Genomic DNA, 27,404 nt, shown 5'->3' with positions numbered 1-27,404 from the left:
CCGAAGACGTTAGCGCACCCACATGAGTCACCGCGGCAAGAAACCGTCCCACCCGGGTCATCGAAGACGGACTGAAGCAGACGACAGCGTGATGCCATCAATGGTTCCTCCGCCAACCGTAGACTTCAGTATGGTAGACTCGGCTGCAGTGAGCAATGGGGCAGTGAATAGCCTGGGCTTCTCCATTCCCATACTGAGCAGTAGGCAGGCTGACATGAGGGAAGGATTGGACAACATCACATCTCGTCTCAACAGGGTAATCCCCTTCTTCCACTTATTCCTATACTTCGAACCCTTCTCTTTGCGACAAGTGTGTACCGGGTGTTTTACGTGGGTTAATAATTTTTATACAAAAATAAATACACTTTTGTTTAGGAACAGATTTAAAACAGTCGGCAATGGAAACATCACACTTTTTGAACAAAAAAATGAGATAACACAATGAGTGGATGGCGTAACTAGAAACCAGAGGGAGGCAGGGGTAGACCCGCTCCCCTGTCAGAATAGACCTTTATCGTGCTGTCTTCATCATGGTCATGTTCCTTGTATCGAATAACAATAATGAATGCTAATAATAATGTTGCAAAAAGGAACCAGACTATTTTGTTCTTCCAGCCTCGGTTTGGTTACATTGATATCAATGGGAAAAAATCAAGATGGCTGCACTATGATTAAGGTCTATGTATTATAGCCTACCCCTCTTGCCACAATAAATGGTTCACATCGTTAAAAGTCGTAACTTTGATATTTTTCTTGTCTCTATAGTGTAAGTGACAATTCCTGCTTTATTTTCTTTGTGTCACGTTCTATTTTTTATCTCAGACATTGAGTCAGTATGACAATGTCTACAAGGAGGATGAGGTAAGTTGGAGATATTGATGTATACAAGTTTAAAGGCACTGGACACTAATTACTATATAAATAGTTGTTCGCATAAAAACTTTCTTGGTAACAAGAAATGTAGAGCTGTTGATATAGTATAAAACATTGTGAGAAACGGCTCCATCTGAAGTAACGTAGTTTTCGAGAAAGAAGTAATTTTCCACTACAATAATAATATAATTCTGAATTTGACTTCGAGACCTCAACATTTTATTTTGAGGTCTCGAAATCAAGCATTTTATAAAAGCACACAACTTCGTGTGACATTTGGGTGTTTTTCCCTCCATTATTATCTCACAACTTTAACGACCAATTAGATAAAATGTTCACAGGTGTATTATTTTGTGTTTAATGTTGAGATACATCAGGTGAGAAGACTCGTGGTCTATGACACTTACCAAAGGTGTCCAGGGGTGGATTTCACAAAGGTAGGACTAGTCCTAGGCAATGCTAAGAGATAGGAACAGTCCTAAGTTATGATGAGTTACTGGTCCTAACTTAGGACCAGTCCTATCTCTTAGCATTGCCTAGGACTAGTCCTAAGTTAGGACTACCTTTGTGAAATCCACCCCGGTGTCTCTAACTAATAATCATAATTTAATGAGGATTTTAAAATGGTAATATTTCGCCGTTTAATATAATCAAAGGCACATAATCAACGCAGAAGAGAGGAAATCAAAAGTTAATCTATAAAATAGCAACACGATTAGCTGTGTCCTATAAGTTGAAACCTGTTCTTTTTGTCTGCTTGAACAAACTTTGTCCACTAATTGTCTTCTTTTTTTCTTCTTCTTTTTTCGACGTTTCTTACAGAATGAAAGTTATGACTTTGAAAGGATAACTGAAAGCACGGTGGTAATTATTATACACTCAGTACAGTCGAAATAACTTTGTAAAACAATCCACATTCCCTCCTCCCCTCGCATGAACCTCTGTTTTAAAGTTCTGTGCGATTTAGGCCTACTATTTAAATAAAAATAACGTAGTGACAAATAATTATTAAGTTTCTCAATTCAAATAAAACCATTTCTACAGTCACACCAACCAAATCGGGCATTTTGTTAATTGACCTAAGATTAATACGTTTGCATAATTTAAGCAATCGTTTCATACAGTAATTTAAATTGATAGAAGCCAAATTTGTTGTAAACATTTTTATTAAAGTTGATATTTGCTTAGTTAATTGAAACAAAAAAATATTATCCCGCAGGTCAAATTGAATGCATTCTCATACGCACATTTTTAAGTGGTTAAAATATAAACATTGCTGATTATCAACATTAAAATCATTACTATGAAACATAATTCAACATTAATTCTTAAAATTATTAAATTTTCTTTATTTTAAGTGCCGTTTCAAAAATAATTTGTCAGGAACAATATTAACACCATTAATTTTTTTTTGAAAAAGACGAGCGTTGAAGAAGAGAAACGTAAATTTCAGACTCGATACGAGACTATAACCGCAAGAGTGGATACAATGGAACGGGAACGAGCCGAGGTAAGAGTAGCGTTCAATAGTTGTCCTCTCTCTCTCTCTCTCTCTCTCTCGTATTTTTGCCAGGATTGGGCGAATCTCTCATCATCAGCCTTCTCGTTTTTGCAGGTTATAAAATTGGCCCAAAACTCAAAGTTTTAATAGCCTACAATAAAAAACAAAATAAAGTTGGTCTATGTCAAACTAAGAAAACCCCCAGAAATATAATTATCTGAACATGTCTTGAAATGTAGAAAAGTTATCTATTCACAATTTCTTTTTATCAATAAAGACAACGGACACTATTGGTTTTACTCAAAAAATTTCTTAGCATAAAAACTTGCTTGGTAACAAGCAATGGAGAGCTGTTGGTAGTATAAAGCATTGTGAGAAACAGCTCCCTCTGAAGTGTTTTGTGAGAAAGAAGTAAATTCCACTAAAATATTTGAGTTGATTTCGAGACCAATTGAGTTCACATTTTCACAGGTTTGTTATTTTATGCATAATGTTGAGATACACCAAGTGACAATTACCAAAGGTGATCAGTGCCTTTAGTAATATTATAAGTTCATGGAAAGTTCTATAAATGTAGAAGATTTGACCATTGAAACAGAAGTTGGATGAGATGAGTCTCGACGTCAACATAACAAATTCAACACAATTTTTGCAAAATAACGGTGAAGCAACAACAAAATTAGTTGAATTTTATCACAATTCTTAAAACAATAATACCGTTTTTGTTTTCCTAACCTCCAGTTACTGAACTCAATGGCAGAGGTAAGATTAAACCCTTTTTTATCTTTTTTTAAGTTAATTTGTTTTCCCGTTAATTTACGTTTTTAGGAATTGATAACCAATGTCACATGATAAGGGTGGCGCATAATGCAGTTATGTTTATATAATATGTTTGCAGTACAATTCTAATTTGTTGTAATGATGTTAGATGCCAAAGTAAGTTAGTGGAATCAAGTTTCGACCGTTCTCCATTACGCCTTGGATTTATGCTTATAATTTAGACAAAAGATTATTAATTGGGGAAACAAGTTTTGTTTAGCAAAGGTCCCTTTTGTTTGGTACAATTTACAAAAGCTTTGCTGATAATGATTACATCTTGTGATATTTTGTAGTTTAACATCCAAAGAAAACGAAAGTTTGACTTTGAAGTGTTTTGGCGCTTGTTTGCTTTGTTATTTCACAAATAACACATTATTTTTATTTAATTTTTATTTCATTGGATCTCTTCGGTCTACAAAACAGTGGCTTGAATCTGATCAAACTCCATATGATTCGGTAGGTAGCCAGCAAACACAAACTTCCAAAATTCATGCATTTTCTTCTATTTCGAGTGATTTCCTCGGTCAATGTGGAGTTTTAAGCTGCACGTTACCGAAACGTGAAAGTGAACGTCAGCAAATTTTGTTATAAAATCACGTTTTAAGCATACGTGAAATTACCATTTCTCGCGTCAGGTACGTACGTAGAGACATCATACGTGAGCATGAAATAAGCCCATGTTGACGTCACCTCGAAACGACACCATTTTCTGACGTTCACGTTAACGTTTTTGGTGCGTAACGTGCAGCTCAACCTCCCTATAAAATATGACGTTACGGCTGAGTTGTCCCAGATCTCCCTGTCTCTCATGCATGTGGATATTTCTCCTGCTGTCACAGCTATAATAAAATAATTCCATACGCTCTCATCACATTATAATGTTCTCAATTTATTTTGGTGTGCTTCAATCATCAGCCCAAAGACACTACCTCGACAGAGCAATCAGCACAGTCGCTCAGGTAATAACCATTAAAACTGAAGCAGAATACACAAGAAAAGTACTGGATTTACAATAGGTTTAAATTCAGTGGACACTAATGGCAATTGTCAAAGACTAGCCTTCACAGTTGGTGTATCTCAACAAATGCACAAAATAACAAACCTGTGAAAATTTGAGCTCAATCGGTCATCGAACTTGCGAGATGATAATGAAAGAAAAAATACCCTTGTCACACGAAGTTGTGTGCGTTTAGATAGTTGATTTCGAGACCTCAAGTTCTAAACTTGAGGTCTCGAAATCAAATTCGTGGAAAATTACTTCTTTCTCGAAAACTATGGCACTTCAGATGCAGCCATTTCTCACAATGTTTTATACCATCAACCTCTCCCTATTACTCATCACCAAGAAAGGTTTTACGCTAATAATTATTTTGAGTAATTACCAATAGTGTCCACTGCCTTTAAGACGCGCTTTTATAGAAAGATCAATTTGGCAGAAAATATTGCTCCGAAGAGTTCTGCTATTAGCAACAAATAAGCAGGATACCAGTCACAAAAATGTGCACATAACATGATACTCTAACTGGTAAACTTTTCAAGTAAGCATTTATTTTGGTACTTAAATTTGTGAGCTTTAACTAGGCAACTCTATAATTAAGCTCGGCCCAGATGCTAAGCACTACTCTGATAAAAAAAAGTGTACTTATTGGTGAAACATTGTACTTACCAATGCATTTAGTTCCTTTAAAGGGAAGGTACACGTTTGGTAATTACTCAAAACAAATTAGCTTAAAGACTGACTTGGTAACGAGCATTGGGGAGCTGTTGGTAGTATAAAACATTGTGGGAAACGACTCCCTCTGAAGTAACGTACTTTTTGAGAAAGAGGAAATTTCTCACTAAAATAATAAAAGACTTCTAGCTAGAAGTCTTTTATTCCAATCTGAAAGCACACAAATTCGTCCGACGCAAGGGTGTTTTTTTCTTAAATCTTTTTCTCGCAACTACGATGACCAATTGAGCTGATGATGAGATACACCAAGTGATGAGGACACTGGCCTTTTGCAATTACCAAACATGTAACTTCCCTTTAACGTGGTTGTCTCACAGAGACCAGATGCTGAACACTAAGATGGATTTCAAGAAGTTAGAGAAGATTAACAATGAGAAAGATCGTCTCGTCAGTCAAGGTCAAGACACTGGACTTATCCAAGAGTGAGTATTATAGCTTGATGACGTCATTGTGACGTTACAATTGGCAGACAACCCTCCCGTGATAAAAGGTATAATTATGTGAAAATTATGCAAATGATTTGTGGTAAGGCATCTGCTCGTAATGGATCGTTGGTTTAAATTAGTTGTTAATTATTTTTTAAGGGTAAATTTTGATGTTCGGTTTTTCAAAACAATTAAGGGTTTATCGAAGGAAATACTATACACTCAAATCTCAATATTATTATAATATAGTTTTAACATCACTTTAAATCCATTTTATACCAAGTGAAAGTACAAGTTAAGCCATAAACATACATCGAATTCCATCAAAAGTTTAACTCCAAGCATGTGAATATAATTTTTTCAACGTTTATTTCTTTTCTCTGTTTTTCTTTTAGGGAGTCGTCCAGGCTGCAGATGAAAGTTGTGCAAAAGTTTAAAAAGATGTATGAATGTAAGTTTCAACCATGACTTTCCTTTAAGAAAGATTTTCCTTCAAAAAAAAGAAACATAAAAAGTGTACAAAGACAGCAAAATTATTCTGCATAGTGTCACCCGCAGTTATACCAACATATCAAGGTTATAATATTGTGCTTTATGTTTGAAACTTTTCAACAACTGAGAAAAAAAATTGACCCCAAAAATGACGATGTTTCTCTCTATATACAGCTAAGAAGTTGTCTGCAACTCGACGAACATTTGGCGACCATTGGAAACACGCATCCGACGAAATTGTCGTGCTACTTCGACGCATTAGATCTGAAGGCACTGGTTGTATGTACAAAGTTGCATTGGTTATCATTTTTAAATGTTCAAAGTGTAATGCTTTGTCTTCTTATACACCTGGCAGAGAAGGTCTGCGCTCCTCCTCTGACAAATCTCTTCTCTGTGAGCAAAGGCCTTCTCGATCTGCCGGCTCCAAGTCTTTTTCTTTGGCTGGGCCGAAGGAATGGAAAAAATTACCCAAACTCATCAGGGAATCATCTTCAACTGCCATTTTCAAAACAAAACTCAAAACCTACTTCTTCAGTCAGCCTCGTCATTAATCCTTTGTTGTTCTGTTTTTCTCTCCTTTCTCGCTTTGTTCTTGTTTTATTCATTGTTCAGCGCTTTGATCTGTGTTAAAGGCGCTACATAAATACCTTTATTATCAATTAACGACAAGAAACACGGTTGGTGGGTTTATGTTGAAAACGATTGCTTCAGTCTGAAAAGCTCACATGAAACTGTAGGACAAGCAATCACAATATCGTGGGTTAGAATCCTTTCAGCAAGCTTACTGCTTATTTTATAATGATGTCGTCTGTGGTCACTGAATCACAACTTTTTTATTTCGTGCAGTCCACAATTTTTGTACCGGAGAAACTGGCGAACCCCTTGTGGGAGTTTGACGAGTTCCATTGGTAGGAAGATAATGAACAAACAAACAGAAAATTATTCGTGCAGAAAACTGCCGAAACACTGTTCATACCCCTTGTGTTTGTTTTGTTGTGTCCAGCTATCGAGGCATTGGGAGAGCAGCTTGAGAAAGCTGCCAACGCGATCCAAAGACAGGCTGAAGAGATGATCAGGTAACGATAAAACAAATGTATGCCTACACATCGGCACAATCTAATTAGGAACTCTCCAAACAAACAGTAATGATCTTGACATTGTTCTTAAATCAGTCAAGAATGGCGGGGAAAAACAATGTGCGACACAGTCTTGAACTTTGCATTCTGATTCTTCATATGACTCCTATTAAACCAACGTATTTTGGAAAAGATGTACAGCGACGCAGGGAGTTGGAATTCAGTTTAGAAGTTTTGGCCATTTGATTAATTGTCTGCGCTTATCTTCTTTCTTTTTTTTCTTTTTTTTCGCAACATTTTCTTTTTTAATTTGGGCGGACTTTTTATTTTGCTTTGAGGACTTTCTTAGCGGCATTGGGAACGACCTTTTTTATGGACCTGTTTCCAGGCAAGCGTGGAATCACCAGGGCAAAATTTCATGGCTCTGCTTACCGCCGAACTCTGCGCTTACGATCACGATTCCCCGCTTACTTGCAAGCGCCGAACTTAAGCGCAGAAGCCCAAATTCGCCACTACACCGTGAAACACGCTTACCTTAGGCACAGAATGGGCCGCTTCCGTAAGCACCGATTCTGTACTTACGGTAAGCAGAGCCATGAAATAGGGCCCAGATCACCATTAAATTGTTTTTTGCGAGTTGACATTGATTAACATGTTTTGTTTTATTTTTCTTTGATTCATTCCAGACTTGAAGGACGAATCCGCGAAAAGGAGCAGGTACTACACAAAAATATCAAAATATAGCTTGTTTTAGTCAATAAACATGTTGGTGTTTTTTCTGTACATTGAAAGTGGCAACTTAACTGACGATTGAAGTAAAAAGAAATCGGAAAAGTCGACTCTCATTATATTTGACTAAGATAAAAATAAGAAATTTTTTAAAACAACAATTCAGTTCAATGCAGCACGTTTACTTCCAAACTATAACAAAGTGTGTATTTAATCACCACTTGACTTTCCTACAAAGTGAAAGACGTTCGGTTGATCGATTGTGAAACAAAATTCTCAAAATATTCCAAACATTAGGATAAACGAAGACAACTCCACGATTTACTTGGTCAACGTGCGTGCGCCTGTTTACGTTGGAGCATTTTGTTTTTATTTTGAAAAAAGACTTTTGAAAGGACTATAGACAATGAAATTAATGACACAATTTTATTATTTCCCGAAGATGGTGGAGAAATGGTCACAGGAGAATGCCAAGCTAACCAACGACAATCTACTCTTGAACTCCGAGAAGGACAAATGCCGAGATATCATCAAGAAATTGAAAAAGGTTAATAATGTTTACAAGTACGAAGTCCAACAACTGAGTACCAAGTACTTGGTTTTCCGAGTAGGATGATACTTTATAAACAAAAAGAAATACTATAATATGAGAGGATAAAAATATATTTTTGGTGCTTGATCTGGGCCCAATTTCATAGAGCTGCTAAGCACACAAATTTGCTTAGCATAAAATGTCTTCCTTGCTAAAAACAGGATTACCAACAAATTCCATTTGTTGCATTAGTTATGCTTGTCATATGGTATTCAGCTTTTGTTTGCTTATTCTGAAAATCACGTGGACATTTGGTGGGTGGTCTTGTTTTCATCAAGGAAGAAATGCTAAGCAAATTTTTGTGCTTAGCAGCTCTATGAAATTGGGCACAGTTTTTTAACGACAATGTGCTCTTGTAATTGTTAACTATATGAATAAAATGTTGTGACTTTACTTGCTTTAAGGCTCTGATTGAGGAGCGACGTAAGAAAGGCACTCCTACTATACCAGATGATGTGGATGCACAAAAGATACCAGTAAGTTTGGCTATAATCCATAGGCTGCCGTAATGTGTGAACCTACTTTTGTAATTGTAAGATTATTCTTCCAGCCTGGACATAACTGCTCCAGATTTTCTCAAAAACGCTACCGTCGTTTGAAGTGAAGTTTCCACAGTCTTATTTTTTCTGGTATAAATCTAAAATTATATAGCAATGAAACAAACAGTTCGGTCCTATTACCAAATGTATACAGTACCACTTGCTTCCTCTTTCAGAGGAGAATGCCAGTTGTCCCCACCAGGCAAGAAACAAATCAACGCAGGAACAGGCAATTACAGGGCAGAGACCAGGAGAGAGACACAGGCATGTTGTGCCAAGATTGCTGCCGAGATCTCGACCGTAGCGTCCAGGAGGCTGAACCGTCTCAACCTGGTGACTCTCAGGCAGTCGAGTCTGGACTAGTACCCAGTGATGAGGAAGAACACGGGAGCTACTTGCCATCGTCTGAAGTGATAGTGCTGGAGGAAGAAAATGAGTGGTTGACGGCAAAGGCGTCCCGGTTGGAACAAACGTTGGTTGAAAAGGTACGGTCAAGTCTAGATTGTCATGCTTCCCTGTCTTTATCCGATAAAGACAGGTGCTTTTGAGAACCAGTGTTTTGGGGGATACAATGATTTCATTAGATAAACGCGCAGGTGGCGTAAGCTTTCTATATCTTTGTTATGATTGGTCCGAGGTGTCGTTTGGCAGCTGCACTTTCCATGTAATATTAATGTAGGTGAAATGTGATTTAATGGACGGGGATTGATCTATTGAGGCCAATCTCTGGCGTAACTCACGAGCCTCGATGCGTGCGGTGACGTCAGAGATTCATGTCAAGTTTTATTAACTTCCGTAACATGTTTAATTTGATAATTCTGAGAAAAAACACTTAGTAAAGTTTGCATAACATGGCTATATTTTTATATCATGGATACTTTTAGGAAATGCAAATGATGAAACTGGAGTTGCAGTTATCTGAAGTAATGGACGCCGTCAAAAAATCCTCTCCCCAAATAATCAAAAGGCTCTCAATGACTGACCCAGTAGACTTCCGGAATCTCGGTTTAGCCAGAGATGCTAACCTCAAAACGACACGTCCAGCTCGGATCACAGAACATACACCCTCGACACAAGATATCACGTAAGCTGTGTGGTATGGTCGGCCCAAGTTTTATAGCACAGTTGTTTACTGTGGGTGCGTTCGTTTAGCTTCCCTGGGTCGACCCCGGTGTGTGGCGGTTTTTTTTTCCCAGGACAAACGTGGGTAATATTATCTGAACACGTTCGTCCTGGAAAAAGAAGTACTTGTTGTCACAGAAACAGAAGAGCATGAGCGTACGAAAGAGATTGGGCTCTTGATAAAAACATGGGGGTTCTTTAGTTTCTTACTCAAATATTAAAAAATTTCAGACCTAAAAGACTTTCAGACCTGAAACCTTTTATTGGGCGTCTAAAAACAAGCAAATTTGTACACAGTTGTGTTTTTCTTCCATTGGTCTCTTGCGACTTCGATGAACAATTGAGTCCAATTTTTCACAGATTTGTTCTATAAATATGCATGTTGGGATACACCCTGTAGGGATACATCAAGTGAGAATACTTGTCTTTGACAATTACCAACCGTGTCCAGAGCCTTTAAAACATGCGCGTAACCTCAGCGTGTACCAGCATTTTTGCAGGTTATTCAAGGCATCAATCCGCCGGTAAACTTTCGTTAAGTCCGTCTTCCAGGCACGAGGCGTCATTTCGTATTTAATTTATTGTACAATGCATTAATGGAGGCTTAACCTTTGTCTCCAGATCTTTAAACCAGACAACGAGTGCCTCTCGCAACACCAAAAACCTACAAGTTCCGCGTGGCCAGAAAACATCTTCGAAAAAGAGCGCCAAAAAGCGAGCAGCATCTAATAGCGTGAAGGATGAAACACCCATCGCCAACCAGTCCAGCCAGACTAGTCTCGGACACAAGGAGGAGATCTCACGACTCACTGAGCAGCGGGATAAACTCCAGGATGACCTCACTACCATGAAAGGTCAACTGATGAGGGCGCAACGAGACTTGATATCGGTGAAATATGCTTCGACTGTGCCTGGCAAAATGGGATCGGAAACATCAGAGTTGGAGAACCAGACTGGGCAGCCTAGTAGCGATTCTTTATCTCAGGTAAAAATAATGTAAGGGCGGGGCCATTCAAAATAATCAATGTTTAAAAATGGTAGGCGACGTGCGGAAAATTATCCACTATCATTCACATCAGCAATCTCTACGGGTCCTACTACTTGCCGTCAACTCGCCGTCAACTCGCCGTCAACTCCTCCAATATACATTTAAAATCCACAAAAGAAGCATAGAACTGTAAAGTATCAGCTCAAAGAGCATTCGCGTAAGTTTTAGGTCATATTTCGGAATAAAAATTGATTTTTTTTCTCGTGAAAAAAAATTCTCGAAGCCGAAAAACTGTCGGCCGCCATCTTGCTTTTTCACAATGATTAGTCTTGGCCCAAGATGTCAATGATTGGTACTTTTTTTTTATCAACACAAAGTCGTTTTTGTGAATGAATTTGTACCGAAAACCATGAGAAATATGTAGTTTAGCCCAGACTTAACACTTCCGTGCCCCCTTTTTATAGATTTTTCATGTAAATTTAATGAGTTGACGGCACGAAAATGAGTTGACGGCGAGTTGACGGCAAGTCGGCGAGTTGACGGCAAGTCGGCGAGTTGACGGCAAGTAGTAGGACCGATCTCTACTAGCCCAGGTTGGACTCCTCCGTTGCAGGCAACTGACTGACGTCCAACCAGGGCTACAATCTCTACCACCTCAGGTATCCCTTTACTCCTTGGTGATGAGGAGTAATCATGGATCAAGTGTCCTCTTGCCATCCAAAGATATTGTGTCATGACCGGGAGGCCTACATGTTTATCCTTTGTCAATTTCAGTTATTTCTTTTGACATACCCACCACAATTACTTTGAAAAAAATAAAGGATAGGCCTCTATATAATACTAACAAACGAAAAGGAATCCCGGTCATGACACAATATCTTTTGGCAAGAGGACACATCCATGATTGCTCCTCATCACCAAGGAGTAAATGGATACCTGAGGTGGTAGACTGCTGATGTGAATGATGGAACCTGGTGCTGCATACTCCTACGGAGTTGGGAATTAGACAACATTAATATAACTAGTAAAACCATAAAATAACTTTTGTTCAACGAGAGAACAAATTCGCGCTCGAATGCACCCCTTCCCACATTTTCCTCGACATGCAAGACAAAACTGTCCAGGCAAAGTCTAATTTGTATTCTTCAAACTGTGATCACATTCTATACAGCTTACAAAATAACAAGCAAGTTTCCCTTTGACCATTTTTTATTTATTTTTGAAACAATCAATATCATTAAATTATCAATAAAACTTAACAAAAATGATTACCTATCGAATCAGCTTAAGTTAAAAACTACATGTAATCCTACTTATAAAAACAAAAATTCCTGTTGCAGACTTCTACCACACCGGAAACCATCTCAACGCCAAGGAAACCAACCGTGGTAAAGTACGACGACGAGTTCCAGGCCTACGCAGAGCTGATGCAGGCCAACAAGGACACTCGACCCTCGCAAACATTGAGCAGGCCTCGTAGGCAATCTAAGGGAGGACATGAAGCGACGCAACAGGACCAGGTGGTTGCAGAGGTGGGATCGCAGATGGTAGCAGAAGTGGGATCAGCGATAAAGGAAGGAACGGTTTCTTCCTCGATGGTAGAGGAAAACGAGCATGTCCATATGGAGGAATTTGTGACATTTGATCAGGTTAGTAGCTCTGGCATATACCACTTATGAAGATAACTATCTGGCCACTTGGACATGCAGGAAGAACTGCAATTGGAATACTTAATAAAGAGTCAATGAATGGGCTCTCATGCTTACTTATTTTTTGTACACAGGGGATGCAGACAGATCCAATGATGGACCCACTGGGTCAGTGGTCAAATGTACCATTGGTAAGTAACAAGTATAAACATGGGGCCTGCATGTGCATTCTGAAACCAAAATGTTTTGGATACAACCACTTTTTAAGAACAAGGTAATGAGCTGCGGATTTTAAACATCACTTGAGGTATTTTGACATGAAGACATCCACCAATTTAATCTCTTTGTTGTTTTAATATTAATAAAAAATAGTGTCAGATCCTTGAGATATGCTCCAAGCCACTGATGACATAAGACCATATTATTTTTCAAGTGGAATAAAACATGTTGTTTCTGTGGTGTATCCTTTTTTGCAGTTTTGACATTATAACGTGGCTGATAACGTGGTCATTTTTTGCTTAACAGCTTTATGACACTGGGCCAGGCCCTCTGGGATTTATCCAGTGACTTCTACTAAACTAATCTTTTTGACCTCTATGATAATTTTTCAATAAAGCTCAAGAAACGTCGGAAATCTTCACAGCTACCCAGTCTGGTAACTGGAACCGCTCCTACTGATACAGATACTCCTACAGATCAGGCGCCTGATGCTAAGCCTCCAGCTGATTGGACACAGTTTGACCCCACAGGGCCGTACACACCAGCAATGGACAGCAAGAGGGCGAGTATATCGCACCAGATGAAAGCGGGTCAGATGCCGACCAAGCTTGATGCAGATGGTATTGTTAGCTATGTGGAAAGAGAGGTGAGTAGAATGAAGGAATAATTCAGGCCTGTATGCTTCGTTTTTGAAAGGACAACCTGGGTATCCCAGGTTGGACTCAGTGGCACCGACGATGCCTAGGGCACCAAGGGCATGGAGGCAATCGCCTTTGTTGCCTCCGGGAAGAATCAGGCCTGAATAATTGTTATAGTGCTGTTTTGAATGACGACTTCTTCACTATTTTTGGTGTTAAAGTAATATAATGAGTGAAAATTTTAAACTGTGGGAACTGGCAGGAGGGGACAATGTCAAACTACAATCTGAATCTGAATTATCTGTAGTTGGCAAAGCATCACACCAACTTTGTGTAGAGAGGGCAATGAATAAATTCCAGTTTCAGACATAGGAGGTAAACCCCTGTAAGAAAACTCAACAATAAGGACTAGTTCTTATTAGAACTAGTTCTTTTTATTATTATTACAATTTTTGTTCCTGATAGCTTGGTCGCATCATCCAGGGCATCACCGGATACACAGACTACCTTAAACGACTCATACAGAGAGAGGTTACTGATATGATGAATATAAACATTGCAATTCGTAAGCAGTTATCAGAAACGACACTCCAAAAACTGGATCAGGTATTTGTAGTGAAATCCCTCTGTCAATTTACCTGCCCAAACTTCACTTTGCCAAAAAACTCCACAGGAGACGTTGAGTGCATTCGATAAGCTTCCCTGGGTCTACCCGCGATGTTCACTCAGGTGAGCCTATGACAAAGCAAATCGAATGATCCCTCAACCTCTCATGGTGACTTCCATGCGCCTTGGGACAGCCCCAAAGTGACCCACTCCACAAGCAGGGCACTTGGGGCTGACCCGGGTGAGCCCCTTGAATGAAGTCATATTTAGCTATTCGAATGTACCGGGGGCAGACTGGGTCGACCCAGGGAAGCTAACCGTGTAGACTACAGAGCTATGTTGGCTGTTAATCTATTTCTTCTAAGCAGGATTTGTCTGTGGTAGACAGGACTTTTTTGCTTACAGGCTTTATGAAATTGGGTCCTGTGGGCAAGTGGGAGTAATAAGTTTTAATGGAACTTTCTTAGCTCTATTGTACGTTGTGTCTATTGAAAACTAGAGGAAAGAATCAAATGTCCTCTCCAATTAACAAATGAATGAGCTCTTAAAAGTTTGCATAATGAGTATCTAAGATGTTCTTCGAAAAACTTTCTGTAGCTTGCCAAAGTACTTTTGTACAAAAATAAAAGGAATTGCTCATTTGAGTAAAATAGATAGGCGTTACTGTTTTATGTCATAACGAATGAAAAAGTGGTGGCAGGATATGGAAACTTTTTTTTGTTCAGGGGTGAAAGTCATTGCTAACAAAAGAGTCTGAAACTGGAATACAAATTCTAAGTTTTTTTTTTTAACAATGCCATTTCCACCTTTTGCTAAACCAAGGAGATATAGATTCAGAGGAGCTTTTGGGAACAGTGTCCTTAGCACTGGAGAAGTAGATCAAACAGCAGGATTTCTTTATTTATTATTTGGAAACTTTCTGCCTGATTTTCTTCACTAGGCAGACTTAAAAAGTCTGAACTCAGATGACTGAGAAATCTCATCCCTGCACTTTTTCTCAAATTTATTTGTAAATACCAGGGAACATTCGAGAGCATCCCCCCATCAGCGGATACAGGTAGGAGAAGCAGAGGATTGGCAACTCCCATCCGTAGAGGGCGCTTTGAAATAATTAAGGACAAGAACCAGTCCTCTAGGTTTGCCACCAAGAATGCATTTGCAACCATTCAACCTGCAGGGCGAAGGTAAGTCTAGGTTTAAAGGCACTAGACGCTGTTGGTAATTACTCAAAATAAATGTTAGCATAAAAACTACTTGGTGACGAGCAAAAGAGAGCTGTTGGTAGTATAAAACATTGAGAGAAACAGCTTCCTCTGAAGAAATGTAGTTTTTGAAACAGAGGTTAATTCTCATTTGAACATTGAAAGGCTTCAAGCACACAAAATTGTGCAACAAGGGTGTTTTTTCTTTCATTATTCTCTTGCAAATTGGACGATCAATTTTAATTGACTCAAAAGTCCAAATTTTCACAGGTTTGTTATTTTGTGCATTTGTTGGGGAAACACCAAGTGAGAAGACTGACCAGTGCCTCAATCATTATATTGCCCACATTTTCAGTATTTAACCAATGCTGAATTTTATTTCTGATTTTCTCCAGATTTATGCATGCGGCATCTCCTGAACAGCAATGGAACTTTCAAACTAGAACACATACTCCTGTGTTTGGTAAGTTATATTTTATACAATATGTTCTTATAGGTGCCACATGATCATCCAGATGCAGACGAGTCTAAATTAACATCCCTAAAAGACAATGGACACCTTTGGTAATTTATTGTCAAAGACCAGCATTCGCACTTGGTGTATCTCAACATAAACATAATTGTACAAAATAACAAACCTGTGAAAATTTGAGCTCAATTGGTCGTTGAAGTTGCGAGATAATAATGACAGAAAAAACACCCTTGTCACACAAAGTTGTGTGCTTTCAGATGCTTGATTTCGGGACCTCAAAATATAAATCTGAGGTCTCGGATTCAAATTCAAATTAGTGGAAAATTACTTCTTTCTCAAAAATTACGTTACTTCAGAGTGAGCCGTTTCTCACAATGTTTTATACTATCAACAGCTCTCCATTGCTTATTACCAAGTAAGTTTTTATGCTAACAATTATTTTGAGTAATTACCAATAGTGTCCAGTGCCTTTAACAGATTTGCACATACATGATATGGTCATGGTTGAAGGTTTCCCTTGCAATACTTGTGCTTGATATGCTATAGTTTTTTGGAGAATCAAGTAAAAGAGTAGTGGTACAATGTATCTCACAATTCTAAAACCAGGTTTTGGGTGGGGGGGGGGGTTTTCTTTCACTTTTTTTTTTTGCGACTCCGAAGACCGATTAAGCTTCAACTTTCACAGGTTCATTATTTCATGTACATGTATGTTAGGTCACATAAATTGCAGATGGAAACTGGATACTGGTAAGCATAATTTGGTTGTGCTAAGCAGCATTTTCTGCTTAACAGCTTATTGAAATTTTACCCTGGTCTTTGACAATTATCAATGCTGCTAATGCTTTTACAGCTGACCAGGCAGGTTTGTGGAACACCTTTGCCGAGACCTCATCGGACAAGGCGGCCATTGAGAGACTCCTACCTAGCCGCAGTGACCCCATAACTATTTTGCTTAGAAAGAAATTTGCTCAGCAGTATTCTCTCCTTAGCAGCTCTACATGTATCAACTTGAGCAGGGAATTCTGTGCTTACGGCAAGCGTATTTCACAGGTTAGCGGCAAATTTTGGCTTCTGCGTGTGCATACTCGTTACTAGGCATTCTACGCTTACAAGGCTAGCGCAGAAATTAGGCGCTTGTACATAAGCGGGGAATCGTGATCGTAAGCACGGAATTCGGTGGTAAGCAGAGCCATGAAATTGGGCCCTGGTCTTTGACAATCACCAATGTTGTCTGTATGATTCTTTGAAGCAGCTGACCAGGTAGGTTTGTGGAATACCTTTGCTCGAGATCACATCATGGCTGCGGACGAGGCAGCCATGGAGAGACTCCTCCCTGGCCCTAGCGACTCCCTCTGCACCAGGCTACAGAAACAGATTGAGATGATCGGACAGCATTCTATCGATGTACTCAGAGGGACTACAGTATTCTTCAGAGAGACTGTAACACAACAGGTGAACCTAATGCCAAGTTGTTGATGAAATTACAATAGCAGGAAATTTTAAGTTTATTCCAAAAAGGATTGATGCTATTTAATTCCCTGTAATGTTAGATATGTTGTGTGTCTTACAACCATGACATGGGTTAGGTTAAAAGTAACATAATTCCAAGGCAGGTTAGTTGTTTTGGGGGCATTAAAGTTTCTTGCTCTCAGTCTCCCCCACCAGTCTCCGACCCTTAGGTCTCAGTTTTGGTCTTGGACTTGTAAGGTCTCAGTTCATGGTATCGAACCTTAAGGTCTCGGTCTCAAACCTTCAGGTCTAGGTCTAGGTCTCAAACCTTCTGAGTCTCGGATTAGGTCTCAGACCTTAGGTCTCAGTCCCGATATCAGACCTTTAGGTGATGGTTTGGCCATAAGGTCATTGTCTGGGTCTCAGACCCTCAGGTCTTTGGCTTAAGGTCTCGGTCTCAAACCTTCAGATGTTGGTCTGGTTCTACGTCTCAAACCTTCAGGTCTTGGATTAGGTCTGGTCTCAGTCCTGGTATTAGACCTTTAGCAGATGGTTTGGCCATAAGGTCATTGTCTGGGTCTCAGACCCTCAGGTCTTTGGCTTAAGGTCTCGGTCTCAAACCTTCAGGTGTTGGTCTGGTTCTAGGTCTCAAACCTTCAGGTCTTGGATTAGGTCTGGTCTCAGTCCTGGTATTAGACCTTTAGCAGATGGTTTGGCCATAAGGTAATTGTCTGGGTCTCAGACCCTCAGGCCTTTGGCTTAAGGTCTCGGTCTCAAACCTTCAAGTGTCGGTCTGGTTCTATGTCTCAAACCTTCAGGTCTTGGATTAGGTCTGGTCTCAGTCCTGGTATTAGACCTTTAGCAGATGGTTTGGCCATAAGGTCATTGTCTGGGTTTCATGACCCTCGGTTCTTGGCTTTAAGGTCTCGGTCTCAGACATTCAGCTCTTGGTCCTGGACCTAAATGATTTCTAATTTGATTGTGGTCTTGCACTGTATTTGTCTGAAAAACATACTAGATACTATCTCCACATTCAAAGTTTCAAATCCTAACCATATTGTTATCTTTTTTAACATGAAGATGGAGGAATATAGTGTACTGCACAACACTTTTGGCATACGACAAGAAGTCAGAGTTTTAATGACACCAACACCAACCCCAACAAACACCCTCAAGGTAAATAAAATTAATAAAAATAATAATGCAGAGTTACACACAATGTGTAATGCGTCATAATTAATTAATTAATCATTAATAACAAATTCTTATGAAGCGCATTTCACAATAAACCGTCCAAATGCGCTTTACATTAGTCCCCTGCTCATTGGGCCAATGACATCCCTTTAATTTAAGCTCAATTGGTCATCGAAGTTGCGAGGAAACTATGAAAGAAAAAACACCCTTGTCACATGAAGTTGTGTGCTTTTGGATGCTTGATTTCGAGACCTCAAATTCTAAATCTGAGGTCTCGAAATCAAATTCGTGGAAAATTACTTCTTTCTCGAAAACTACGTTACTTCAGAGGGAGCCGTTTCTCACAATGTTTTATTCTACCAACAGCTCCCCATTACTTGTTACCAAGGTGTTGTGCTAATAATTATTTTGAGTAATTACCAATAGTGTCCACTGCCTTTAAGTCTCTTCTTGATTGTGGCTTTTTCCCCATTTATGATTTTCCCTCCAACACCTAAAACTGACAATTCAATCATCCTCCCTACCTTGTCATTCTATGAAAACATAAATACCAACAGGCATTACAGCAGGATCTCGAGGCCGAGAGAGATCAACCAAAAGCTGACAACAAACCCTTGCCGTTAAAACTCACACGCTCAACATCTCACAATAGCTTCCTGGAGGTGAGTTGATACTGCCAGTAATTTATTGTAAGTAATTGTTCTTATTGTTCCTTGCGTAAACAATGGTCCCTCTCATCCCAAAGACAAGCAGCAGCGGAGCTACGTTGGGTTCTTGCCCCCCCCTTCCCCCTCACAATTTCAACTCAACTTTTCCCTGATATCCAAACTTAAATTTGAACCCCAAATGCCAAATTACTGTCCCTTTATGAATTGAAGTAAGTTTGTGTTACTTTATCACATACTTCGCTGGTGTGAGTTTGTCATTGCGGCAAGTCAATGCTCTTTCAGCAGTACATTAAATTTCTTTGCTCTCCTTGAAGTAAAGCCTGACGTCTGAAGACCCATTAAAAGAGGAAATTTAATTCCTATCTATTCCAGCAACGAAATGTGAATTACGGTCAGCCCCAGAAGAAGCAAATACATGTACACATAGACCATGACTTCCCAAGGCAGGCTGTAGATCTACATCTACCTATGGCAACACAATCGCTCAACTCAATCCAGGTACATGATGACAAGTTTTGAACCTCAATCTTTGAATAAACAAAATATGCCCTTTTCACACAACTCTCTCGGTGGTGGCCCCCAGGAACCAACGGCTGGCCTTTTCACAATATGGTCACTTTACCCCCAGTCTGCCCCGGCAATTGGACATACCCTGAGGTATAGCCATCCCATACTCTGGAGTAATGGTAAGTGGTAAGGACATACATGTACCCTGAGGTATAGCCATCCCATACTCTGGAGTAAGGGTAAGAGGTAAAACCCTGGAGTATAGCCATCCCATACTGTGGAGTAAGGGTAAGTGGTAAAACCCTGAGGTATAGCCATCCCATACTCTGGAGTAAGGGTAAGTGGTAAAACCCTGGGGTATAGCCATCCCATACTCTGGAGTAAGGGTAAGTGGTAAAACCCTGAGGTATAGCCATCCCATACTCTGGAGTAAGGGTAAGTGGTAAAACCCTGGGGTATAGCCATCCCATACTCTGGAGTAAGGGTAAGTGGTAAAACCCTGAGGTATAGCCATCCCATACTCTGGAGTAAGGGTAAGTGGTAAAACCCTGGGGTATAGCCATCCCATACTCTGGAGTAAGGGTAAGTGGTAAAACCCTGGGGTATAGCCATCCCATACTCTGGAGTAAGGGTAAGAGGTAAAACCCTGGGGTATAGCCATCCCATACTCTGGAGTAAGGGTAAGTGGTAAAACCCTGGGGTATAGCCATCCCATACTCTGGAGTAAGGGTAAGTGGTAAAACCCTGGGGTATAGCCATCCCATACTCTGGAGTAAGGGTAAGGGGTAAAACCCTGGGGTATAGCCATCCCATACTCTGGAGTAAGGGTAAGTGGTAAAACCCTGGGGTATAGCCATCCCATACTCTGGAGTAAGGGTAAGAGGTAAAACCCTGGGGTATAGCCATCCCATACTCTGGAGTAAGGGTAAGTGGTAAAACCCTGGGGTATAGCCATCCCATACTCTGGAGTAAGGGTAAGAGGTAAAACCCTGGGGTATAGCCATCCCATACTCTGGAGTAAGGGTAAGAGGTAAAACCCTGGGGTATAGCCATCCCATACTCTGGAGTAAGGGTAAGTGGTAAAACCCTGGGGTATAGCCATCCCATACTCTGGAGTAAGGGTAAGTGGTAAAACCCTGGGGTATAGCCATCCCATACTCTGGAGTAAGGGTAAGGGGTAAAACCCTGGGGTATAGCCATCCCATACTCTGGAGTAAGGGTAAGTGGTAAAACCCTGGGGTATAGCCATCCCATACTCTGGAGTAAGGGTAAGAGGTAAAACCCTGGGGTATAGCCATCCCATACTCTGGAGTAAGGGTAAGAGGTAAAACCCTGGGGTATAGCCATCCCATACTCTGGAGTAAGGGTAAGAGGTAAAACCCTGGGGTATAGCCATCCCATACTCTGGAGTAAGGGTAAGTGGTAAAACCCTGGGGTATAGCCATCCCATACTCTGGAGTAAGGGTAAGTGGTAAAACCCTGGGGTATAGCCATCCCATACTCTGGAGTAAGGGTAAGGGGTAAAACCCTGGGGTATAGCCATCCCATACTCTGGAGTAAGGGTAAGAGGTAAAACCCTGGGGTATAGCCATCCCATACTCTGGAGTAAGGGCAAGTGGTAAAACCCTGAGGTATAGCCATCCCATACTCTGGAGTAAGGGTAAGTGGTAAAACCCTGGGGTATAGCCATCCCATACTCTGGAGTAAGGGTAAGGGGTAAAACCCTGGGGTATAGCCATCCCATACTCTGGAGTAAGGGTAAGGGGTAAAACCCTGGGGTATAGCCATCCCATACTCTGGAGTAAGGGTAAGGGGTAAAACCCTGAGGTATAGCCATCCCATACTCTGGAGTAAGGGTAAGTGGTAAAACCCTGGGGTATAGCCATCCCATACTCTGGAGTAAGGGTAAGTGGTAAAACCCTGGGGTATAGCCATCCCATACTCTGGAGTAAGGGTAAGTGGTAAAACCCTGGGGTATAGCCATCCCATACTCTGGAGTAAGGGTAAGAGGTAAAACCCTGGGGTATAGCCATCCCATACTCTGGAGTAAGGGTAAGTGGTAAAACCATGGGGTATAGCCATCCCATACTCTGGAGTAAGGGTAAGTGGTAAAACCCTGGGGTATAGCCATCCCATACTCTGGAGTAAGGGTAAGTGGTAAAACCCTGGGGTATAGCCATCCCATACTCTGGAGTAAGGGTAAGGGGTAAAACCCTGGGGTATAGCCATCCCATACTCTGGAGTAAGGGTAAGTGGTAAAACCCTGGGGTATAGCCATCCCATACTCTGGAGTAAGGGCAAGTGGTAAAACCCTGGGGTATAGCCATCCCATACTCTGGAGTAAGGGTAAGAGGTAAAACCCTGGGGTATAGCCATCCCATACTCTGGAGTAAGGGTAAGTGGTAAAACCCTGGGGTATAGCCATCCCATACTCTGGAGTAAGGGTAAGGGGTAAAACCCTGGGGTATAGCCATCCCATACTCTGGAGTAAGGGTAAGTGGTAAAACCCTGGGGTATAGCCATCCCATACTCTGGAGTAAGGGTAAGGGGTAAAACCCTGGGGTATAGCCATCCCATACTCTGGAGTAAGGGTAAGGGGTAAAACCCTGGGGTATAGCCATCCCATACTCTGGAGTAAGGGTAAGAGGTAAAACCCTGGGGTATAGCCATCCCATACTCTGGAGTAAGGGTAAGTGGTAAAACCCTGGGGTATAGCCATCCCATACTCTGGAGTAAGGGTAAGGGGTAAAACCCTGGGGTATAGCCATCCCATACTCTGGAGTAAGGGTAAGGGGTAAAACCCTGGGGTATAGCCATCCCATACTCTGGAGTAAGGGTAAGGGGTAAAACCCTGAGGTATAGCCATCCCATACTCTGGAGTAAGGGTAAGTGGTAAAACCCTGGGGTATAGCCATCCCATACTCTGGAGTAAGGGTAAGTGGTAAAACCCTGGGGTATAGCCATCCCATACTCTGGAGTAAGGGTAAGAGGTAAAACCCTGGGGTATAGCCATCCCATACTCTGGAGTAAGGGTAAGGGGTAAAACCCTGGGGTATAGCCATCCCATACTCTGGAGTAAGGGCAGGTGGTAAAACCCTGGGGTATAGCCATCCCATACTCTGGAGTAAGGGTAAGTGGTAAAACCCTGGGGTATAGCCATCCCATACTCTGGAGAAAGGGTAAGGGGTAAAACCCTGGGGTATAGCCATCCCATACTCTGGAGTAAGGGTAAGTGGTAAAACCCTGGGGTATAGCCATCCCATACTCTGGAGTAAGGGCAAGTGGTAAAACCCTGGGGTATAGCCATCCCATACTCTGGAGTAAGGGTAAGAGGTAAAACCCTGGGGTATAGCCATCCCATACTCTGGAGTAAGGGTAAGTGGTAAAACCCTGGGGTATAGCCATCCCATACTCTGGTGTAAGGGTAAGAGGTAAAACCCTGGGGTATAGCCATCCCATACTCTGGAGTAAGGGTAAGGGGTAAAACCCTGGGGTATAGCCATCCCATACTCTGGAGTAAGGGTAAGAGGTAAAACCCTGGGGTATAGCCATCCCATACTCTGGAGTAAGGGTAAGTGGTAAAACCCTGGGGTATAGCCATCCCATACTCTGGAGTAAGGGTAAGGGGTAAAACCCTGGGGTATAGCCATCCCATACTCTGGAGTAAGGGTAAGTGGTAAAACCCTGGGGTATAGCCATCCCATACTCTGGAGTAAGGGCAAGTGGTAAAACCCTGGGGTATAGCCATCCCATACTCTGGAGTAAGGGTAAGAGGTAAAACCCTGGGGTATAGCCATCCCATACTCTGGAGTAAGGGCAAGTGGTAAAACCCTGAGGTATAGCCATCCCATACTCTGGAGTAAGGGTAAGGGGTAAAACCCTGGGGTATAGCCATCCCATACTCTGGAGTAAGGGCAAGTGGTAAAACCCTGGGGTATAGCCATCCCATACTCTGGAGTAAGGGTAAGAGGTAAAACCCTGGGGTATAGCCATCCCATACTCTGGAGTAAGGGTAAGAGGTAAAACCCTGGGGTATAGCCATCCCATACTCTGGAGTAAGGGTAAGTGGTAAAACCCTGGGGTATAGCCATCCCATACTCTGGAGTAAGGGCAAGTGGTAAAACCCTGGGGTATAGCCATCCCATACTCTGGAGTAAGGGTAAGTGGTAAAACCCTGGGGTATAGCCATCCCATACTCTGGAGTAAGGGTAAGTGGTAAAACCCTGGGGTATAGCCATCCCATACTCTGGAGTAAGGGTAAGTGGTAAAACCCTGGGGTATAGCCATCCCATACTCTGGAGTAAGGGTAAGGGGTAAAACCCTGGGGTATAGCCATCCCATACTCTGGAGTAAGGGTAAGGGGTAAAACCCTGGGGTATAGCCATCCCATACTCTGGAGTAAGGGTAAGTGGTAAAACCCTGGGGTATAGCCATCCCATACTCTGGAGTAAGGGTAAGTGGTAAAACCCTGGGGTATAGCCATCCCATACTCTGGAGTAAGGGTAAGGGGTAAAACCCTGGGGTATAGCCATCCCATACTCTGGAGTAAGGGTAAGGGGTAAAACCCTGGGGTATAGCCATCCCATACTCTGGAGTAAGGGTAAGGGGTAAAACCCTGGGGTATAGCCATCCCATACTCTGGAGTAAGGGTAAGTGGTAAAACCCTGGGGTATAGCCATCCCATACTCTGGAGTAAGGGTAAGTGGTAAAACCCTGGGGTATAGCCATCCCATACTCTGGAGTAAGGGTAAGTGGTAAAACCCTGGGGTATAGCCATCCCATACTCTGGAGTAAGGGTAAGAGGTAAAACCCTGGGGTATAGCCATCCCATACTCTGGAGTAAGGGTAAGTGGTAAAACCCTGGGGTATAGCCATCCCATACTCTGGAGTAAGGGTAAGTGGTAAAACCCTGGGGTATAGCCATCCCATACTCTGGAGTAAGGGTAAGTGGTAAAACCCTGGGGTATAGCCATCCCATACTCTGGAGTAAGGGTAAGGGGTAAAACCCTGGGGTATAGCCATCCCATACTCTGGAGTAAGGGTAAGGGGTAAAACCCTGGGGTATAGCCATCCCATACTCTGGAGTAAGGGTAAGTGGTAAAACCATGGGGTGGTCTTGAAATGTGCAACCAGAACCCCGTGGAATAAGGATACAGTGTGAAAGTACACCGCATAACTGTTGGGGCCTCCCCAGGAGTGTATTCCAAAGGGAGAGTCATCCAAGATGATTTGGAGCCAATTTCACCAAGTTCGGTAAGCAGATGCCTTCTGGTAATAACGTAACTTCCTATAATGGTCTGGGAATGGGACATCACATGGAGTGTCATATCTGAGAGGTCAAGACCACTAAACTCGCGCTCTGGCGTTTCTTATCAGCTGAACTTAGGTTCGAGTCCTGGTCTTGACACTTGCAACACACTTAAATGTTTATCTTGAAATATGGCACTTGCGAAAGAAAAAGACTAAAGATACAAGGATGCTTCTACAAACTTTTGCAACACATCCAGTCCTGTGTTCAATATATTAGAGCTTCACTGTAACCACTTACTGTGTGTCATGATTTGCTGTAGAGTTCCCATCGCTACCTGCCTCCCCTAACTGGATATGAAAACCAGAAACCCCGTAATCGGGATGAGATGCACATACCCAAAGCCACACTGCCTAGACGAGGGCTGGTCACTCTGCAGGTCAAGGAAGCTGCTACTACAATGGGACAATCAAAAGGTAACTGTGGTCGAGTGGTTGTGGGTTTGAATCCTAAAGCTTACTGCTGATTTACGTGGTCCAGTAGTTATACTGGACGACTTGCACTCACAAGGTTTTGGGTTTGAATCCTACCTAGCTAACCGGTGATTTCACAATGACTAAAATAAGTATTGCCGTCTTGTAAATGAATCACAATTTCTTGATTTGTGCAATTTACGATCATAAATGTTAAACCAATGTTTGTATGAGAGAGATTGGCTGTTGCCAGGTTGGTGTTTACACTCCCGAGTGAACAAAAAACAAACAAACAAACCATCGAAAACAGAATCCTGCTCAAAGTGACAAAAGGTAAAATTGCAGGTCAAGGAAGCTGCTACTGCAATGGGTCAATCAAAAGATTGCCATGGTCTAGTGGTTGGACTGTAGGACTTGCAATCACAAGGCTGTGGGTTCGAATCCAACCGCTGACTTGCGTGGTCGAATGGAAAGACTGGACAACTTGCAATCTCAAGGCTGTCGGTTTGAATCCTAAAGCTAACCGCTGATTTACGTGGTCCAGTAGTTAGACAGCATGACTTGCAATCACAAGGTTTTGGGTTTGAATCCTACCAAGCTAACTGCTGATTTCACAATGACTAGATAGGTACTGTTGTCTTGTAAATGAAACACAATTTCTTGATTTGTGCAATTTATGATCATGGGTGTTAAACCAATGTCTGTACGAGAGATTGGAACGTAAAACTTTGAATTTGTACACAATTTACAAACAACTTAATCAGAACAAAATTTGACTGTTTGTACACCAGTAGTCGATTCAAAGCGTCGATGCCGACCCGTTGCCGTTTCCCACCGTGGCCTTCAATCTCATCAAAGAGAACTGATGGGTAGACTTGGGAAGAAACCAGACGGGGATGATAACCAGGAGGCTGGGCAGCCACTTACAACCATCTTGGAGTTCAAACGTCAACTCTTCCAAACTCAGGTTGGCAGCAAATAAAAACCATAGTATTATGACCCCATACCCCCATCACCCCAAACTAGTTCTCATCACCTTCTCAAAAACGTAGCCGAGCAGGCTTAAACTGTGTGCAAGGGGAGTGGACGTAGTAGCAACTTTTTACAGTCCGTTTAAGAACTTGATGGACAGGTTTGGAAAGGTTTGATCGAAATGGTGCATACCTAAAAAAATTGGGCATACGTCACGTTCTGCAATTAGACAAAGTGATGTACTTAGAACAAGTTGCTGTACTTGAATGTGCTGAACGTGGTGCGCTCATCGTCATTTGGATGTATGCACATAGATCGCATCTGTTTGTACATAGACGTTCATCCTGTTTACAGACAAACCCAACTCATTACCAGAATTTAAGTAACTACATTGTGTAGGTAGGGTCACGTTAAAGACATTTACAGCCAAAGCTGCATGTTCTAGCCAGACCAAACCTGTTTTACGATTTTCTTAGAACGTGTTCGGACGTCTTGAGAACTAGTTTGGTATATGACCCAGCCTTTGCTGCAGAGCCAAGCCAGTAGGACCAATTCATTTCACTAGTCCGTCAGCTTTTGCACTTGTCCATAAATCATACTAAATTGGGATGCTTTTCAATACTGAACTATCCATTTGGACCACTTGACGTGAATTTTGACATGTCCTTGGGTGTTTTAACTAGCATTTGGCCGAGCACCTTGTGTACAGGCTTCCTCAGGCTTGCAAGCTACATTGATTAAGTTCACTTATGAGACAACCTTGGTTCCATAGCTATAAATATGTTATAATATTAACAAAGTATCAACAGCTGGACCTTCAGTTTTCTATTTTCCTTAAATCTTCATTACAGGAAGAACAACCTTCCAAGACGTCCGACCACACCAAAATACTCGATCCGACCGAGCTGGATGCCGAACCTGGCAAATTTCTTCCACCGCTGGAAAATGAGAGACGTCGTGTGATTATCCAAGCTCAAGACAAGCTCCGTGGTCCAATGCAACATCATGTACAAGCTAAATACGTTGGGTTTCAGTCAGATGGGCAAGAATAACCAACGGTTCTTTTCAGAACCACCCCAACTCATTAGAGATAGTCATTACATGGTGTTACCGCAAACCTTTCTATATCATTCCATATTTGAACACGTTGAAGCCAAAATTTGCTCATCGTGTTCCTTATTTGTTTATGAATAGGAAATCTAAAATCAAGTTTCAAAGG

The 27,404-nt window shown here is 41.4% G+C and overlaps 1 protein-coding gene across 1 annotated transcript; it reads left to right on the top strand.

Moving 5' to 3' along the window:
* The first annotated feature begins 22 nt into the window (after positions 1 to 22).
* LOC117298701 lies at positions 23 to 27,237 on the top strand. Its single transcript, XM_033782018.1, has 29 exons — positions 23 to 256; positions 823 to 872; positions 2,272 to 2,383; positions 3,116 to 3,136; positions 4,109 to 4,152; positions 5,243 to 5,347; positions 5,746 to 5,801; positions 6,017 to 6,121; positions 6,846 to 6,918; positions 7,605 to 7,635; positions 8,090 to 8,194; positions 8,644 to 8,715; positions 8,955 to 9,263; positions 9,663 to 9,862; positions 10,522 to 10,885; positions 12,229 to 12,438; positions 12,493 to 12,537; positions 12,672 to 12,728; positions 13,154 to 13,402; positions 13,860 to 14,000; positions 15,021 to 15,184; positions 15,598 to 15,665; positions 16,927 to 17,126; positions 18,204 to 18,299; positions 18,875 to 18,979; positions 19,358 to 19,483; positions 25,063 to 25,216; positions 26,008 to 26,180; positions 27,037 to 27,237. The coding sequence occupies exons 1-29, from the start codon at positions 23 to 25 to the stop codon at positions 27,235 to 27,237; spliced, it is 3,870 nt and encodes a 1,289-aa protein (XP_033637909.1).
* Positions 27,238 to 27,404: the final 167 nt, after the last annotated feature.

The sequence above is a fragment of the Asterias rubens genome, chromosome 13 (assembly GCF_902459465.1).
Source record: "Asterias rubens chromosome 13, eAstRub1.3, whole genome shotgun sequence".
NCBI classification, from domain to species: Eukaryota; Metazoa; Echinodermata; class Asteroidea; order Forcipulatida; family Asteriidae; genus Asterias; species Asterias rubens.
This window is presented reverse-complemented; position numbering and strand designations above follow the sequence as displayed.

Bases quoted from the DNA above. Each gene is read 5' to 3' on its own strand.
- LOC117298701 (XM_033782018.1), top strand. From the start codon at position 23: ATGAGTCACCGCGGCAAGAAACCGTCCCACCCGGGTCATCGAAGACGG. The intron at 6,919-7,604 runs GTAACGATAAAA...GATTCATTCCAG, and splicing joins CAGGCTGAAGAGATGATCAG to ACTTGAAGGACGAATCCGCG. The intron at 13,403-13,859 runs GTGAGTAGAATG...TGTTCCTGATAG, and splicing joins TTAGCTATGTGGAAAGAGAG to CTTGGTCGCATCATCCAGGG.